Genomic DNA, 17,988 nt, shown 5'->3' with positions numbered 1-17,988 from the left:
ACTGTCATCACCAAATGGACCAAAGCAACAAGATGTCACAAAACTAGGGGTGTTCTGAGTCATCTCTACTAGGCTGGGCCACTTTATGTCATCTGGTTAGTGACACAAAGAATTTTCCTCCAGCTGGGTGTGGTGGTATAAGCCTATAATCCCAGCATTCATGAGGCTGAGGCAAGAGGCTCTCTATGAGTTCAAGGTCAGCCAGGCCTACACAGTGAGTTCAAAATCGGCCTGAACTATATAGTGAGACCCTGTCTCAATGCCTTCCAAAAACATTACCTTGTTTTAATGTTTAAGTAATGTTTAATGTTTAAGTAGGGTACCCTCACATCTGAAGATTTTTTGGCTAGATAGTACTTTTTGCCTAGTTTTTTATCAGAATTTCTCTGGAAATCTTTATTAACAAGGAAGTTAAAGGCCTTCAACCAGTCAGCACAAATCACCATGAGACAGAATAAGAAATACTAATGCCACACAAGAATTTAACAAGTGAAAAGTAGGAACAGTTACCAGATGAGTATCCAAATGTTATTTTCAAAGAATTATGGTCAATTTATTTGCAGTCTTAAAAGAGACTGGAGTGTATCACAACCATGTGCTTTTTTAAAAAGACCAACAATTTCTCTCATTCTACTGAGTGAATTCCTGTAGTTCCTGCACTATTTTTCAAAGTGATATTAATGGTTCTGATGTCTCAATGGCTGTAAAGAAACACACTTGCAAGGGAGCAAGCAGGTGCTCGCAGTCCTCCCCAAGCCCTGGCTCCAGTCCAGGCTGCCCGCCTCTCGCCTGCTGAAGGACTAACTAGAGCAGAAATAAAATGACGGTGCAGAGCTGCACAGGTGGGGCGACACAAGCCTGGCGCCTGGTCCTGAGGAATGTGACTTACGTGCACACGCCATCAAGACTGAGGTGGCATAGAAGCATGAGACTCAATTCCTTATTCTCCATATATCACTGACACCTGGTCATCGTGCCAGTACAAACAAATGCTGTATGACACATCATGTAAGGAAGTGCCCAATCAGATGCACAAGCTCCAACATTTCATTATTTCTCTTAAGAAAACAAAGACTGAACAAGAGAGACCTGCTCATTCGTTACACACTTACCAGAATTCTGGATCCGCCACGTTTTTACAAACTGAGTGTCAGGAGGTATTGACTCGCCTTCTCCTATGGTGACATCTTCCACAAAAGACATAGAGGGCACACTGATGTTTGGGCTCTCAAAGTCATAATAGGCGCCAATTGCTGCTTGTAAGTTCCTACAAATAAAAAAAGCCATAGATTTGAGTGCTGTCCAAAGGACAGTGTATTAGTTGTGCAGCCAAAGGAAACGCCTATTTCTTAGCGTTTGTCCAAAAATCTGAGTACGAAAGTCTTTAAAGCCACAGATTCTGAGTGAAGAGCCACAGGAAAAAGTATCTGCATACCCATGCATGAAGAAGCAAATTCCTAATAGCTAAATCTTGAAATCAGCCTATGTGTCCATCAGTAGGTAAGAGTAAAAAAATGAGGCATTTGTAGACCGATAGATACATGACAAGATAACTTTAAGTAAAATAAACCAGACACACAAGCTTAAATATAACATGATTTGTCTTATATGAAAAACTCAAAATATAAATAAAGAAAAAATAAAGGGTATATAGTAAGTAGAAAAATCTTTTTCAAATGGGAAGGGGAACATGAGATGAAAGAGGGAGGGAAAGAAGGAAAAAGAATTTAAGAGAATCAAAGAAAATACAGGAATAGAACTTTTTCAAAAGGGAGGCAGAAAGACCAGGTGTGGTAGTACACACTTGTAGTCCCAGTGCTTGGGAGGTCGAGGCAGGAGGCCTGCCGCAAGTTAAAGGCCAGCTTGAACAATTTAGTAAGACCCTGCCCCAAAAACACAACAAAAGGCGGGGGGGGGGGGGGGAATGAAGAGTTAAAAAAAAAAAAAAACAGCAAGTCAGGAAGGGAAAGGGAACAAAAAGGAATTAAGTTGTGTTATGTCCATGTACAAACTTCCCACAGTAAATGTAACATAATAATGCACTGCAAATGTACTAATTTTAAAAATACACGCACACACACACACACACACACACACACACAAAGAAATAACAGGAAAAGTCCCAGGACTGACAAATTGTTATTTATTCATTCATTCTTCTCTGGTGCCAGGAACCGAACTCAGAATCTCCACTGAGCTACTCCCTGGTCCCCTTCAAACAAACATGTGTATGGTTTTCTTCCCATGTTTCCCTCCCTGGAAGTAACAAACTACCATCTGCAACAACATTAGATCTGTTGCTCACAAGCACAGCAATGATGAGTGAAGGGGCCAATGAAGCAGGTTCCTGTGGCCAGTGTGGTGACTCACACCTGTTACCCTGCACTTGTGAGGCTGAAGCAAGAAGAGATCACCTCAAGCAAGAGGTCAGCCTAGGTAACTAGGGAGCTGACGGCCAGCCTGGACCACACTGTAAGACCCTGTCTCAAAACAAAAAATTAAAAGAGAGGTCCTCTGTGACTATGACTGGGGGACCTCGGGATAGAGTGCTTGCCCTTGCATGCTCAGGGCCCTAGGCTCAATTCACAGCACCACAGGGGGAAAAAGTAACTGGGGAATTCAGTGAAGCTCCACTTTTGAAAATACTCTTGATTATTTATTTATTTTATTTATTTGAGTCGGGTCTGATTATGCGGTCTCAGATAGCCTTTAATTCACTAGTGGGCCCACAGTGGCCTTAAACCTGCAGAGCTCCTCCTGCCTCTCAGCCTCCTGAGCACTGAGATTACAGGGCTGTTCATACCCAGCTAATTAATTTTTTTTTTAAATCAGCAACGCACATGGCTCAAAATTTTCATCCACGAGGGGCTGGGGATATACCTCAGTGTCATAAGCAAGTGCAAGGTCCTGAGTTCAACTTCTAGTACCCAAAAAAGCCCCCCAAAACACAAAAGTTGCGTGTGGTGGCACACTCCTGTAATCTCAGCACTGGGGATATTGAGGCAGGAGAATTGCTGCAAGCTCGAGACCATCCTGGGCTACAAAGTGAGCTCAAGATCAGCCTGACTGAACAAAATAGGGAGACCTTGTCTTAAAAAGACAAAAAAAAAAAAAAAAATCATGCAATGAAAAATGACATAGTATTTCTTCTTCTTTCAACACATACACACATGAATAACCATTCACATTAATTTCCTATAGATCTTCTGATTTCCTTATGCATATATAAGCAAATACATAATTCATACCTTCCCCTTCTTACACAATTTGGTGTCCCTTGGCTTTATTCCCCGAACATTGTGCCTTTTTTATTTTCCTTGTACGAGGAATTGAATCAGGGCTCTCACAGTGAACTATATAGCCCCCAGGATTTTTTAAAATGTTGAGACAGGGTCTCATTAGGTAGCTCAGGCTGGGGTCAAACTTGTAGTCCGCTTGCCTCAGCCTCCCAGAGCTGTGATCTTGGGTGTATGGCACCATGCCTGGCTTAACACTTGTCTTGAAGATCTGTGTCAGGACAGCATGTAAGCTGTTTTTTACAGCTGTATTCCCAAACACATTTAGGCCCACATTATTTCACACTTGTGCACCTGTCTGTGGTGTGTACTGTTTGATCAAATGTATTTGTGGCTTTCACAGACACACCCACGCTTCCCTTAGTGAAGCCACGTAGAAATGCTTTCACCAACAATGTATGAACGAGAGTGCCTATTTTCCCACTTGCTCATCTACTGTACTTCAATATTTTGGATTCTCCTAGTCTGACCCCCCAAAAAAAATCTCAGTCAGCTCCTAACACACTGCTGGGGATGGAGTTCAATTCCCAACTCCCAGCACCCCCACCTCCCAAAAAGCTTATTACCTTTGTAACAAAGTGAATGTCTTTTTACATGTTTAACAGCTATTGGGAGTTTCCTTTTCTGTAAAGCCACTGTAAATTTATAAATGCTGTTGTTCCAATTGCTTACAGACCCCCCTTGTCAAAAGCAACCACCAAGCACATGAACTAGTGTTCGTGAATGAACAATATCACATTATTGGCAGCTTGGTTCGCCAGTGCCAGAAACCAAAGGCCACAAAGGCTGTTTAAATTGTGTTCATTACAGAGATCAAAGAACTGCTTGCTAATTACATTAACAGCTTCTCCTTTATTCCTACTCAAATCAGTGACATCACCCTTAGTGCTCACAGCAGATGACAACCCAAACTGCATGTTTCTAAACATAACCCAACCATAAGCCAATGGATCCAGTGAGCTGTTTTTAATTACACACAAACATAGCATGAAACAAGCTCTCTGACGGCACAGAACTGCTTCGACAGACATGCTATTAACAGCAAACACTTCTCTGCTAGGGTCCGCCTGCTCCTCCAGGTGTTTGCAGCTGCCAAAAACGAAGGCTATATTTAGAGCTGTTTCCTCAGGTCAAGCCTCAAGCCGGTGACATTAGTCAGTGAGACTGGAATGGCACCACAGCTGCCTCCCCACCACTCTCCGCGTATAGGCTTCGGTTTCCTACCTAGCTGGCTCTGGTGCAGAGAGTATAGGATCGGCCCAACCCCCACCACCACGACCAAGCTCAGAAGTGCTGTACCTCTGGAACTAGACTTATCTTTCAGTATTGGGGGTCAAAAAAACAGACTGGGGATCAAAGGAGACAAAAATAAGCAATTAGTTCTTTGGGAAACTTTTTGTTAGAAGTTGTCAACCTTTGTAGAGATAATTTTTCTGTCTCAGGTCTGCAGCAAGTAGCTTGCTGAATTGTTTTCTGTTCACTTGGCTGTAAAACATGCTTGGGAGAGAAAAAGCTATTTATGCGCTCAGGACAACTGCCAATTCTCAACCCAGTCTGTGTCACATTTCACCCGGCGGCTCTGCTGCCAGGCCAGGACTTCAAGACCACTGCCACAAGAACACTGACAAGAGGAAAAGTCAAGCTACCCGACATAGGCAAAATCTTCTTTCACACATCCCAATTTACCCCACCCTCGAGTCCTTATAAAACTCTTTATTTATACCTGTATACAGGTAATTCAGCCAGAGAAAAAGTAAGAAATCCTAAAAGCTCAAACTGAAACTGAAAATAGTGAATAGGAATCCCGGCAGGAAGCTGGAGTGGAGGATGACGAGGCAAATTTATTTCGCAAGTACAAGGGAGAGAGCAAGCTTTAGCATGGTGGCGCTCCGGCCCGTTGGCAGGTATACAGCTCCTGAGCTGATCTTAGATCACCGTCCCACTGGGCCCCTCGACAGCAGAAATGAACCAAAAGCTCCAATGTGGTGTCAGCAAAGTAGCCACGATAACAGGTAATCCAGGTCAAAACAACATCCTCCACTTCAATGATTCACCAAGAAGTTCTGCATAAAATAGGGCCGGCTGAGGTTATGGAAAGAAAAAAAAAACCCTGACCCAGTATTCAGTCTAGTCTGAAAACTTAAACTCCACTTTTCACTCTGACTTCAGATGGTTTAAAGTGCCCTAAAGAACAAGAGACAAAGTAAGGATGAAAAATGGCACAGGCATGGGGCTGGGGGTTTAGCTCAGCGGCATAAGCACCTGTCTTGCAAGCAGGCGGTCGTGAGTTCGATCCCCGGTACCGATAAAAATGAAAAAAGACCAAAAAAAAAAAAAAAAAAAAATGTGCCGAAAAATGGCACAGGCAGCCAGCCAGGCGTGGTGGCCCGCGCCTATAAACCTGTAATCCAGCACTCGGAAGGCTGAGGCAGGAGCACTGTTGCAAATTCCAGACCAGCCTGGACTACAAAGTGAGCTCAAGGCCAGCCTGAACTGCACAGTGAGACCCTGTCTCAAAAAGACAAAAAGGGGGAGTGGGGCACAGACTAAAATGGATGGTGTTAGTGACTGCAGTATTGTGAGGACACTTAATGTCATAGTACTGTACACTTAAAATGGCCAAAATGTTAACTTTTAGCCTCTGTAACTATTACCACAATATTTAAAACATTTTTAAAAAGAACATATATATCTTTTAAGTCAGCTCCTAGAGGGGAAGTTCCTATTCTTGGCTATGTGGTGCTGGGCAGGTGGCTATGCTTCTAGATAGTTTTTCTCTCTTGCAAAACGGAGTCAAAGCCAGTCGGGAGGCTGAAGCAGGAAGATCGTTATAAGTTCAAGACCAGCCTGGGTTACAAAGTAAGCTCAAGGGCAGTCTGAACTGCATAGCAAGACCCTCTCTCAAAAACACCAAAACAGAAACAAAATGTGTGCTGGGGATTTAGTTTAGTGCCACAAGTGCCTGCCTGGCAAGCACAAGGTTGTGAGTTCGATCCCTGACACCAAAACAAAGAAAAACAAAAAACAAAACAACCCTAAATGGACAGTACCACTTTGTCATAAAGCTGAGTGTGATGACTGCTGCAGCTATGTGTGAAAATCTTCTTGGCTGTCATACTGAATGGATGAGCAGGGCCCCTGCCTCCCCAAAATCTATAGGCTAGTAGACTGCAGCTAGCCCTGCTCACGGAAGCACACAATAACTCCAACTGCGCCTTACACAGAGGCTATCAGCCCATGGTGGCTCCCCCATACCACCCACAGTAGCCGGGATTTGTGCCAACAGAGGTTCGACTACACTGATCTGGAAGCTGATTTGGAACACAGAATCTGGTGACACTGGTATGTGTCTCTGATGAAATACAGTGTCCAACCAGTATTCGACCTTCACCATACAGATGAGGCCACGGAGGCAGTGACAAGCAAAAGCACTTAGCCTGTCCGAGGCAATCAATAGAATTTAGAACCACATCAAAACAAAGGCGAGGCTGTTCAAATCATTTGTCTTCTCCAGAATTCTCCTATTCACATAATACTCTGAACATCTAAATTCCCTAAGTTAACTGCTCTCATTAATTCTTTTTGTTTTTTAACCAGGGATTGAACTCACAACCTTGTGCTTGCCAGGCAGGTACTTATGCCCCTGAGCTAAATCCCCAGTCTGCCATCATTAATTCTATAAATGAACTAGACATAACTGTACAATTAAACCAAAATTTTAAACATAATTTTCCATTGATTTACACATGAAGCATTTATTTTTGTAATACACACATACATATAAGGCAGTAGATTATTGGTTTTACAAAAGAAAAATGCCTATGTCTTGAACACCTAGCCAGGAACATCACCCAAAAACTGGGGGGTACAAAACTGTTAAGAATATCTTGATTAGGAGCTAGGGATTTAGCTCAGCGGCATAAGCGCCTGCCTTGCAAGCAGGCAGTTGTGAGTTCGATCCCTGGTACCGATAAAAACAAAGAAGACAAAAAAATAAATTAAAAAAAAAAAAAAAGAATGTCTCAATTACAATGGAGAGAGAATCAGCGAAGTCTCCCAAGATCCCGCCTACCAGAGTAAGGGCTGAGGATCAAACATCCGCCCCCGCCCCTATTAGCAAATGGGAGCCAGAGGTCTGAGCACCCCTTGGGAGGGTGACGCTATGCAATATAGCAAATATGGGGGATTTCCTTCTACCATCTCTTTGAAGACAAGTATTGTTATCACTGTTGTGCTGTGTTCTGATTAACTGTTCTATTCAATATTCAACGATACCTTCAAAATAATTTTTTTAAAAAAGTATCTCAATTAGAAGGATACCCAGCTGGGCCTGCAGAAACATGCCTGTGATCCTAGCACTTGGGAAACTGAGGCAAGAGAACGAGTTTAGGGCCTAGGTAGAATCTGCCTCAGGGGGAAAAAATAAAATTAGATACTAGCTCAGAGACTCAGGAAAATAAAGTTGGATGTCTTCTCGTTCCATTCTCTGAACATGAAGAAATTTTAAAAAGACCTACATTACTTACAAGAAAAAGAACAACTAATCTTATCTGTACACAAATTAAAATGGAAAAAAAGTCAGAAAAATGGATGGACCCAATCAAGAGCACAAGTCACAGCAGTGCAAAGCAACACATTTCCGTCACTTGTGGAGTGCTAGAGACACTGGCACTAAGGCGAGGAGCCACCAGGGATAGGAAAGGCCATGCTTAATCTCTAAGTGAACAAAATGGTGATCTGACCAGAAAACGCTCAGCAAAATAGATGTTCTTACATGAGTACTCTGACATCACCTAGGTAAGAATCTCAGATGCAAGACCAAAAAGAAGGACCAAACAATAGTTTGTAATTGCCATTAATTTTAAAGCCTTCAAACACTGGGGACTTAGCTCAGTGGCATAAGCGCCTACCTTGCAAGCACGCAGTCGTGAGTTCGATCGCCCATACGAAAAAAAAAAAAGGTCAATGGATAATTTTAAAGCCTTAAATACTTTCTCCTTAAATCAGACAGATTTTTTAAAAAGAGAGAGAGAGAGAGAGAAGGAAAATTGAGTGTGGTGGCACATACCTGTAACCCCAGCACTCAGGGGGCTGAGGCAGGAAGATTGCCACTAGTACTAGGGCAGCCCTACAGAGTAAGCTCAAGGCGAGTCTGACCTATATAGTGAGAATTTCCCTCAAAAAAAACCAACAAAGGCAAATAAGGAAGCAAGCAGATAAAAATGCAGGTAAGAAAGAGCAGATAGATTTCAGAATGCTCTACTGATATCCCTGAGGTAGACCTAGAAAGATAAAGAGAACGCTGACCAGGTACTTTCTTTAAAATTCTGATGAAAAGGTCTAACTATAATATTCCTGGAGCTGATTACTTAGCAAAAGGAAAGCCCCTACATTGGGTAAAACTGGGTGTAGTGGTACATGTCTGGAATCCCAGAAAACGGGCTGAAACAGGAGGATCCTCAACAAGTTTGAGGCCAGCCTGGGCTACATAGTGAGTTCAAGGTCAACCTACACTACACAGTGAGACCCTGTCTTAAAAAAAAAAGAAGGGGGAGAAAAGAGAAGACAAAAAAGGTTAGTCAAGTTTTAAGGGAATTAGTATCACCAGGAATGTATTTATTCAAACCCTGATTAAACTCTAGGTCTGAAAAGTGGCATCTTACTGGAAGGGGAAAGCGAAAGCAAGATGGCTTTACAGACATTCTCCCCCTCAGCCTTTCTCGACATCCCTAGTGCCTGCTCACAGGCGGTCCTGAAGAGTCAGAGGCCAGCCAAGCCAGACCTGCGGTCCTCTGCCAACCAGACGAGCTGAAATGTAGCCTTAAGACTTGCTGGCTGTACTGCCCTGGTCCTGCCCTACACTCTACATATGCTTTGTGCTGGCATACCCAGCGCTAAGAATAGTTCCTGGCTTGTAGCAGGTACTTTATTTTAAGGAGTAGAGTGACCAAAATACAGTGTTTTTTTTACTACCCCCTGTATCCCGTTTTCCTCTTCCAATTTTAAACCGGCACTGTGTGGTGGGGTCGGGAAAGGCACAACAAAAATATCCATTAGCTCAGATTGTAGCACCATGCAAATGGGTATCTGAACCAGTTAAGACCAAACTCAGGTACTACCCACAGACCTTTACACGGTGGGCTATGGTAACCTTGACAGTAAGTCACAGTGTTAGACATAGCTGGATCTGACCAGGGGTCATTGCCCACTGATAGGGAGGCACTATGACCATTCACAGTAGTATCTATTTAACAAATGCCCTCACTTCCTTATAGGACTCCTCAGAGTGGTGATCCCAGAGTGAACACAGGGTGCCCAGGAATTGAAAGAGGGTCCCAGGAATGTGGAATTGGAACTCCCAAGATTATCGGGTCTCTAACCTACAATCAAGAGCTTGGGGTATAAAAGTTCTCATCAGCAAAGACAGGAGGTCACTGCAAACCCCAGGACAAAATACACACAGAAAGAAACCGGAAGGTACACTGATCCTTGATTCTAGCTATTCTTGAAGCCCCAGTACACTGAGTTCTGGGTAACAGTAGCATCCTCAAATAAAACCCTATTTTAGTATTATTTACTTTGAAGTTAATTACCTACAACATAGTAGGCCCAAATTACTAAGAAGCAATTTTTTTTTTGGTCCTCGGGATCAAACTTCTGACCTTGTGCTTAGCAGGCAGAGACTGCGCCTGCTGAACTATATGCCTGGCCTACTTCGAAATTTCAGTGTCCGGATGCCTGTTTGCAAAAGGCTGTTAAAGACAGGGAAGAGAAGCTGGAAACTCAGATCCTGTAATTCCACTTTGGGTGTTTAACTCAAAGAACTCAAAGTAGTTCTCAAAGAGAACACTCATGTTCACAGCAGCCTTATCACCATAGCCAAAAACCACTCCCAGAGTCTTATCAACAGATAAACAAAATGCAATATATATCATAATGGAACCTGCGGGTGTGTGCATGTTTGTGAGTGCTACAGATTTAGTCCAGGGCCTCACACACACTAAATAGTTCCTCTACCACTAAGCTGTATCTGTCCATAAAACAGAATGTTATTCAACCTAAGAAAGAAAACTTTGTTTCCCCTTTGAGACAGAGTCTCACTGTGGAGAGTCCAGGCTGGCCTACACCTCCCTACACAGCAATCCTTTTGCCTCAAGTCTCCTGAGTGCTGGGATGAGAGAGAGGCATGTGCCATTATGCCCAGCTTGGGAGGAAATTCTGAACAATGCTATACTATGGATAAACTTTGAGAACGTGATCTTAAGTGAAATAAGGCTGTCACAAAAGTCAAATGCTGGGCTCTGTTTATATGGAGAAGTTATTTGTTAATTCAGCCTACAGTTAATAGTTTCAGTTCGTTGAGTTTCTAACTTAAAAATTTTTTTAGAGGTTTGGTTATTAATGTAGCTCAATTCATTCCCCCATTTAAAAATCTGCCACTTCTGGGGCTGGAGATTTAGCTCAGTGGTGTAAGAACCTGCCTTGCAAGCAGGCGGTCGTGAATTCGATCCCCGGTACCGATGAAAAAAATAAAAGTCTGCCACTTCCTCAGGCTTTCCTTCAATTTTGAAACAGAATCTCACTAAATTGCCTGAGGCTGGGCTCAAACTTTCAAATAGCCTACCTCAGCCTCCCACAGTGCTGGGATTACAGGAATGCTCCACCACACCCAGCTCAAATTCACCCAATTCCAACTGCACAATTCAAAAATTTTTAGTAATGTTACAAAACTGGACAGTCAGGGACTGGGGATTTAGCTCAGCGGCATAAGCACCTGCCTTGCAAGCAGGCGGTCATGAGTTCGATCCCTGGTACCGATAAAAAGGGAAAAGACAAAAAAAAAAAAAAAAAAAAAAAAACTGGACAGTCATTGCTATATTGTGGAATATCATGAAGTTTTACGACATTTTCATCACCTTAATCAGAATCTGTATGAGGCCTTGAGTTTGATACCTGGTACAAAAAAATAAATAAATTCCTTGAATGTAAGGGACATAGTTCAGTGCCCAATACCTGCCTGGCAAGCTTGAGGTCGTGAGTTCAATTCCTGGCACAAAGAAACAAAAACCAAAAAACCTGTGAATATGATAAATTACATGGCAAAGGGAGTTTAAGTTGCTAATTGAGTCATGTTAAAAATAAGAGAAATTGGGGCCGGGGGTTTAGTTCAGCAGCACAAGTGATAAATTCAATCTCCAGTACCAAAAAAGAAAGAGAAATTATTCTGGACTACTCAGATGAAAAGAATGCAATCACAATTACCAATGAGTAGAAGAGAGAATGTGAGACAACCAACCACCTGCAGTATGAGAAGCACTCAGTTTTGAAGATAGAGAATGAGGCCATGTGCCAAGAAACGCCATGTGGCCCCCAGAAGCAGCAAAATGCAAAGAAACACACTCCAGCAGAACAGGGCCTGATTCTAGCTCAGACCTTTTGCACTCTGATGCCTCGAACTAATGGATAACCCAGATAACAGAATACAAAACTTAGGTAACAGAACCTAGAAATAGGGGGCTGGGGATTTAGCTCAGCGGCATAAGCGCCTGCCTTGCAAGCAGGCAGTTGTAAGTTTGACCCCTGGTACCGATAAAAACGAAAAAGACAAAAAAAAAAAAAAAAAAAAATTAAAAAAAAGAACCTAGAAATAATCCACAGAGCCTAGGTAACATGTACGTTTTAAAGCCACATAGCTTACAAAATCCAATACAATAACCAAACTTTGTTAGTCTTTCTATTAGACTGTACATTTAAAAATCATAAAAAGAAAAACTATTACCATGAAGGCAATTAACATGGTGCTGGTTTTGTTGAGTCATTTCCTTCACGGTAACTATTTCCAAGAACTCATTTTCTATGGAAGAAAATGTAATTTAGAAATAACTCGTTTGTTTCTTCCTGAATTAAACTATCATGGATACTTTTTGAAATGGTTAAAAAAAAAACAAGTCATGTGCCTTCTTTGGAAATACTGGAAACTGATCCAGAGGGTGCATGAAAAATGATGGTGCCCAAAATGGCTTAAGATGACAAACGGACCACCTGATGCAGACAAAGCCATCTTCAGGAACAAAACACTGTGGTTTGATGTGCAGGCTGCCTCCAGACTGGACAGATCCCAGTCTGTCCCTGTGAGTCAGCGCCATTCACAGACCAGAGATAGAGAGAAGAAAGCCTCACTAGGAAGCAAGCCCAGTCTGGGAACCAGGGCCATATGCAGGCCACCGGCAGACTGGAAAGTGAGACTCCAGCCCCTTCCAGCTCACAGGCTGGCAAACAAGAAGAACCCACCCCTGCCTCTGTAAGGAAACAGTGTATCCAGAGACACACAGGCTGTGAGGATAGCTATATAAGTGAAATGCAACCGGATGCCATGGTGCTTGGTGTTTTACTGACACTGCAGGTCTAGGGCCAGTGGTCTGATCATGGGTCCAGAGGGTAGTGGTACTCTGTGTGGCATCTGGGGGGACTCCTGCTGAGGGCTGCAGCCATTGTTGATTCCCTACAGTCTTATTTTGAAGTCCTATATCGTTTGCGTTGTTTTGTTAGGTTGGGTCTTATTTTCTTTTGCTTTGTTTGTTTACGTCAAATCTGATGGCAGGAGCAACTATTATGGTAGCAATTTTGGATTCACTATTGGCTTGTTTGGAAGTCCATTATTATATTCATTATTTTATTTTTATTGTTTTATTCTTTCCTTTTTTTTCTTTTCTTTTCTTTTTTTTTTTTTTTGTACAAGGATCAAACTCTGACTATGTGCTTGTAAGGCAGGCACTTATGCCATTGAGCCAACCCTCCCAGCCCTCTGTTTCATTTTTAGTATATCTGAAGTTATTTGCAGCTATTTTGAAGACATCAAGAGGCATTATGGTAACTATTGTTGATATCAGAATGTTTCGAAGTCCTGTATCTCTTACACTGGTTTGTTTTGATTGGTTTTATTGTTTTATCCTGTTTAAAATAAAATAAAACACAACACTGTGGTTTACTGTTGTTCATGAAACTTTTAGGCGTGGCTAAAAATAGTTATGAAATAAATAGATCAATCTATAATTAACAATGGTTTTTAAAAGTCTATTTCCTAACAAAGAATAGTCAAATGTACCTTAATTTACAGCCTGGTCAGAAGAACTATTGTCTAAAAAATACCTGAACTTCTTGTTTTGATTTTTTTAAAAGGGAAAATTTCACACATACAAACACATCCAAAAATTTGTGAACCAGTATCCCATCTTCCAATCTAGCTCTTGGCAAGGGATATAGTTCAGTGGCCCAAGTGCCTGTCTGGTAAGTATGAAGTCGTGAGCTGGATCCCCAGTACCAGAAAAGAAAAAAGAAAGAAAGAAAGAAAACAAATGAACAAACGACTTTGCATATACTCGTGATTCAAATGCTTCACACTTGTCTAGTATTTCATGCCTTACAGACTTCCTGACAGCACCCTACACACATCAACTTCAAAGTCTCTTCAGTCTCATCTCCCCCAAACAATACCCCCAAGTTATGGTGTACACCTAGGTCAGTGGACGGCTACTTGTCCAGCAAGCATCAGGCCTTGGGCTCAGTATCAGCACTGAAATAAGAAATGAAATGCAATGTCAGCCATACCATCAGTGGAAATAACAACAAAAAAGTAAACCTCTTGCGGGGGGGGGGGCCACACCTGTAATCCCAGCACTCCAGAGGCTGAGGCAGGAGGGTTGCTGCACATTCAAGGACAACCTACACCACATAGTGAGCTCAGAGACAGCACGAACTACATACAGAGGGAGACCCTGACTCAAAAAAGAAAACCAAGTAAACCTCAGGGTCTCTGACCTCCAAAGCTTTATAGTAAAGTTTGAATCTAGGCCAAATTCTATGTAATATGATGAACAAAGCCAATGTAATGTCACCAATACTACCACATAATGCCACATGGCATTTCAACCTTGACCCCCACGACTTCTCACTCTGAAACTAATCCAAACCCCAGTGCTCTCAGGATATATTTGGCTGCTCGAGAATGTGTGAAACAGGTACCTTTACAAAGCTCCATACTTACACTAAGGGACTAAATTATATGGGATGGAATTTGGAAAAAGAATGTCATGAAGACAGACTGTAATGATAGCTCATATCCCCGAAAAGCACAGACCCCCTCTTTTCTGTTACAAACTAATAAAATGACAACATAAACATGTCAAAGATTTCTATCGCCAGGCATGGTGGCTCACACCTGTAATCCCAGCACTGGGAGGCTGAGGTGGGAGGATCATTGCTAAAATACAAACACAAAGAAGTCAAACTCCATTTGTATAAGAACTGGAGAAAATCCTTGGAGCAGAAAGATTCCTGGATGTTTTGGCCCAGGATGGGAACGCATTAGGCATATAAACATGCAGAAGAAATCTCACTGGATTGATGAAAATGTTCTAACTGGATTGAGGTCATGACTGCATACCTCTATAAACGTACTTTTAAAAAATCACTGACTTATACATTTAAAATGGGCTAACTGCTAGGCTCGGTGGCATGTGCCTATAACCCAAGAAATTGTGAGGCAAAGACAGGATGGTCATCATGAGTTCAAGCCAGTCTGGACTACACAGCAAGAACCTGCTTTAAAAATGAATACATCTATTGTTGATTTCTTATTATCTTGTTTTGAATTCCTGTATTGCTTTCACTGTTTTGTCCTGATTGATTTTACTGTTTTGCTTGAGTTTATTACGTCTGATGGTATGAGTAGCTACTCTGAAGATAATAAGAGACATTTACAGTAGCCACTGATTTCCTATTATTTTGTTTTAAAGTCCTGTATGGCTTTTATTGTTTTGTTTTGATTGGTTTTACTGTTTTATTGTTTGGCTTTATTCTCTTTACAACGAAGTACATAAAATGGGTTAATTCACGGCTTATAAATTAAAATTTAATAAACATGAATAAAGTAAACGTAGTAAAATGGTGTAAACTGCTTTATATATGTGAAAAGCATACAACTATTTATTGTGCTGGTCTTTCAACTTTTCTAACGGTTTGAAAATCTTCAAAACAGGAATGGTGGTGCATGCTTGTAGTCCTAGCATGAGGAAGGCTGAAGCAGTGAGTTAAAGGCTAATATGAACTATACGGTGAGACTTTGTCTCAAAAAACAAACGAACAAAAAAAGAAAATCTTCAAAGTAAAGATTTGGGGAATTGCTGTGTGGGAAGCTGAGGTTGGAGGATTTCTGTGACCTGATGTCAGTCTGGGCACCACAGTGAGTTAAAGAGCCGCCTGAATCACATAGCAAGATCTTGTCTCAAAAAAAGAAAAACTTTGGGTTAAGTCAAAACGAGCTCTGCAACACACATCCCTCTCCCCCTAGAATTAAGAGTTAAGTTATTTATTTATTTTTTTGGTCATGATCAAACTCATGACTGCACGTTTTCACGGAAGGCGCTTACGCAGCTGAGCTAAATCCCCAGTCCGAGTTTCTAATTGCAGACCACCTAAAGGAGCAAAGGACAAAGCACAACTCTGACAGTAGGATTAGGGAACGGAGGGGCACCCTGATCCCCGGTCAGTGCTCTCCAAGGATCTACCTAGCAGCATGTGTCTCCGCTGAGGTATTTTTTCACTACTCACACAATGTGTACTACTGAAAATTTAAGAAATAAGGCATAAACAAAGAAAATAAAAACCAACTATAATCCCATCAGCCAAAGATAACTTTATAATCTGTTCTTTATCCTTTCAGTTCATTTGGATGTAAGAAATCTATGTAAGACATCAACACAACTTGATTGGTTAGTTAAAAATTTTCTACCATATCCAATTACACCAAGGCATAAAAAGGCAGACTCAAAACTTTCGGATCGGGGCTGGGGATTTGGCTCAGCGGCATAAGTGCCTGCCTTGCAAGCAGGCAGTCGTGAGTTCAATCCCTGGTACCAATGATGACTTAAAAAAAAAAACAACTTTCGGATTCAAATCCAGTCCTTTCAGCTTTTTATGAAAACTAAAAAAAAAAAAAAAAAAAAAAAAAAGAGAGAGAGAGAAGAAAAGAATCCTTGAAGACTAAATGCATGCACCGGCCTCAGTTCTCTCCTTGAAGTGGCCTAAATAACACAGGGAATACGAGAGAAAGGAACACAAAGGACAAGAGAGATATCTGAGGGCCTAGAAGCTGGCTGGACAGGTACTAAATGGCTTCAATGACCTGGACTCCCTCTCAGCCTGCCTTTAGTCAATCCCCCTGAAAGTCCTGAAGTTTTTAGTACAGGCTCTTTCCAAGTGAGGATGAAGACATGGACAAAATCAGAAGAAGTTATGTATTGGGCTGAACCAACTAGTCTGGAATCCCCAAATATGGTCTCAACACTTTTGGCCTAGTGTATGCCCCACCCTGGAGGAAGTGTGTGGAGCTACTAAACCCACAGTTACAAATCCAATAATCACAGTTTTGTCACAGCTCCCAACACTTTTTGGGTCCTCCTGTGGGAGTACACAGCTGAGAACCACCATGTGTTTAAGGTAAATTATTTAACAAGCAAGCCAGAGAAAAAATACTTCAAAAAAGCAACCCTGAGAGATCTCCCAGACTACGGGATTGTGAAAAAGTGTGTCAAAGGGCAAAAAAGTGTGCCAAAAGATAAAACAGAATGGTTACTTTGAGAGAGTGGGATAAAATAGGAAATAAAAATTTATCTAATACTTTTCAAAAGAAAAGTAATTCTTGGACCAGGGATTTGGCACAGAGGCATAAGCAAGCGACTGATCACCATACCAAAAACAAACAAAAAAGAAAAATAATTCTTTTACAGCTAGGTGTGGTGGTACACGCCTGAAATTCCAGCACTAAAGGCTGAGGCAGGAAGATCCCTGCACTACATAGTGAGACCCTGTCTCAAAACAAAACAAAACAGCTTTCATTTGCCTACTCTTAACCTCCACTGTTCCTTAGAATTGATTCTTCTGCCATTTCAGGAGCCACTAACTTGGTGCATCATATATCTAGCAGGTTGTGGGTTACATTTTCCCCTGTAGCACCAACACTCTAGGAGGCTAAGATAACACAGTAACTTTAAAGAAAGACAGCCAAGCAGCTGAGCGCAATTTCTGGCTTACAGCTAGCAAAAATGTAGACACATCAGCTAGATATTTGCAAGGAACTCAATTCTGTTAATAATCTGAATGAAACAGGAAAAGGACTGGGAGCATAAAGTCTCAAAGCTCTGAGACTCCGAATGACACCTGGATTTTTAGCGTCTTGTCAATGCACACCTGGGAATCCTGACCTCTGTGAACTCAAAGTTCACCAATCCCTCAGTCTGGCTAAGGACATGCAGTAATCACGGAAAAAATAGTTCTATTCTTCACAAATAAAACAACAAAAGCAATGACTAATGAGTTTATTCAGGCAAATAAGGACTTTCTTCAAGTGTATTGGACATGGCTTAAAACAGGAAATTTGAAGCCAAAACAGAAGGTGGAATTCAGATCTAACTGCAGTGCAGCAGAGGCTGAGAGACTAGCACCACTTGGGTGTTCCCCAGGAGAACCACTGTCTCTCACAGCTCACAGCGTCTGTTACCACCACCACCACCACAACGCTGAGTGATTCCACAGATACCACCCGAAAATGCCACGTACATCATGATGTCTGATGTCTGATGATTTTCCTGTGACTTCCTATATTGCCTCAGGAGAATAATGGCTTATCCTGCTT

The 17,988-nt window shown here is 41.8% G+C and overlaps 1 protein-coding gene across 3 annotated transcripts in view; it reads right to left on the bottom strand.

Moving 5' to 3' along the window:
• Positions 1–17,988, bottom strand: part of Ilrun (inflammation and lipid regulator with UBA-like and NBR1-like domains) — an 82,540-nt gene that overhangs the window by 48,244 nt on the left and 16,308 nt on the right. For all 3 annotated transcript variants that reach the window (XM_063239031.1, XM_063239029.1, XM_063239030.1), the window contains exon 2: positions 1,113–1,267. In XM_063239031.1, the coding sequence (XP_063095101.1) occupies positions 1,113–1,267 (155 nt within the window). The remainder of the gene's footprint in view (positions 1–1,112; positions 1,268–17,988) is intronic.

This window comes from Cavia porcellus, unplaced genomic scaffold (genome assembly GCF_034190915.1).
Source record: "Cavia porcellus strain 051 isolate PalLab524CR breed Dunkin Hartley unplaced genomic scaffold, mCavPor4.1 scaffold_28, whole genome shotgun sequence".
Classification (NCBI taxonomy): Eukaryota; Metazoa; Chordata; class Mammalia; order Rodentia; family Caviidae; genus Cavia; species Cavia porcellus.
This window is presented reverse-complemented; position numbering and strand designations above follow the sequence as displayed.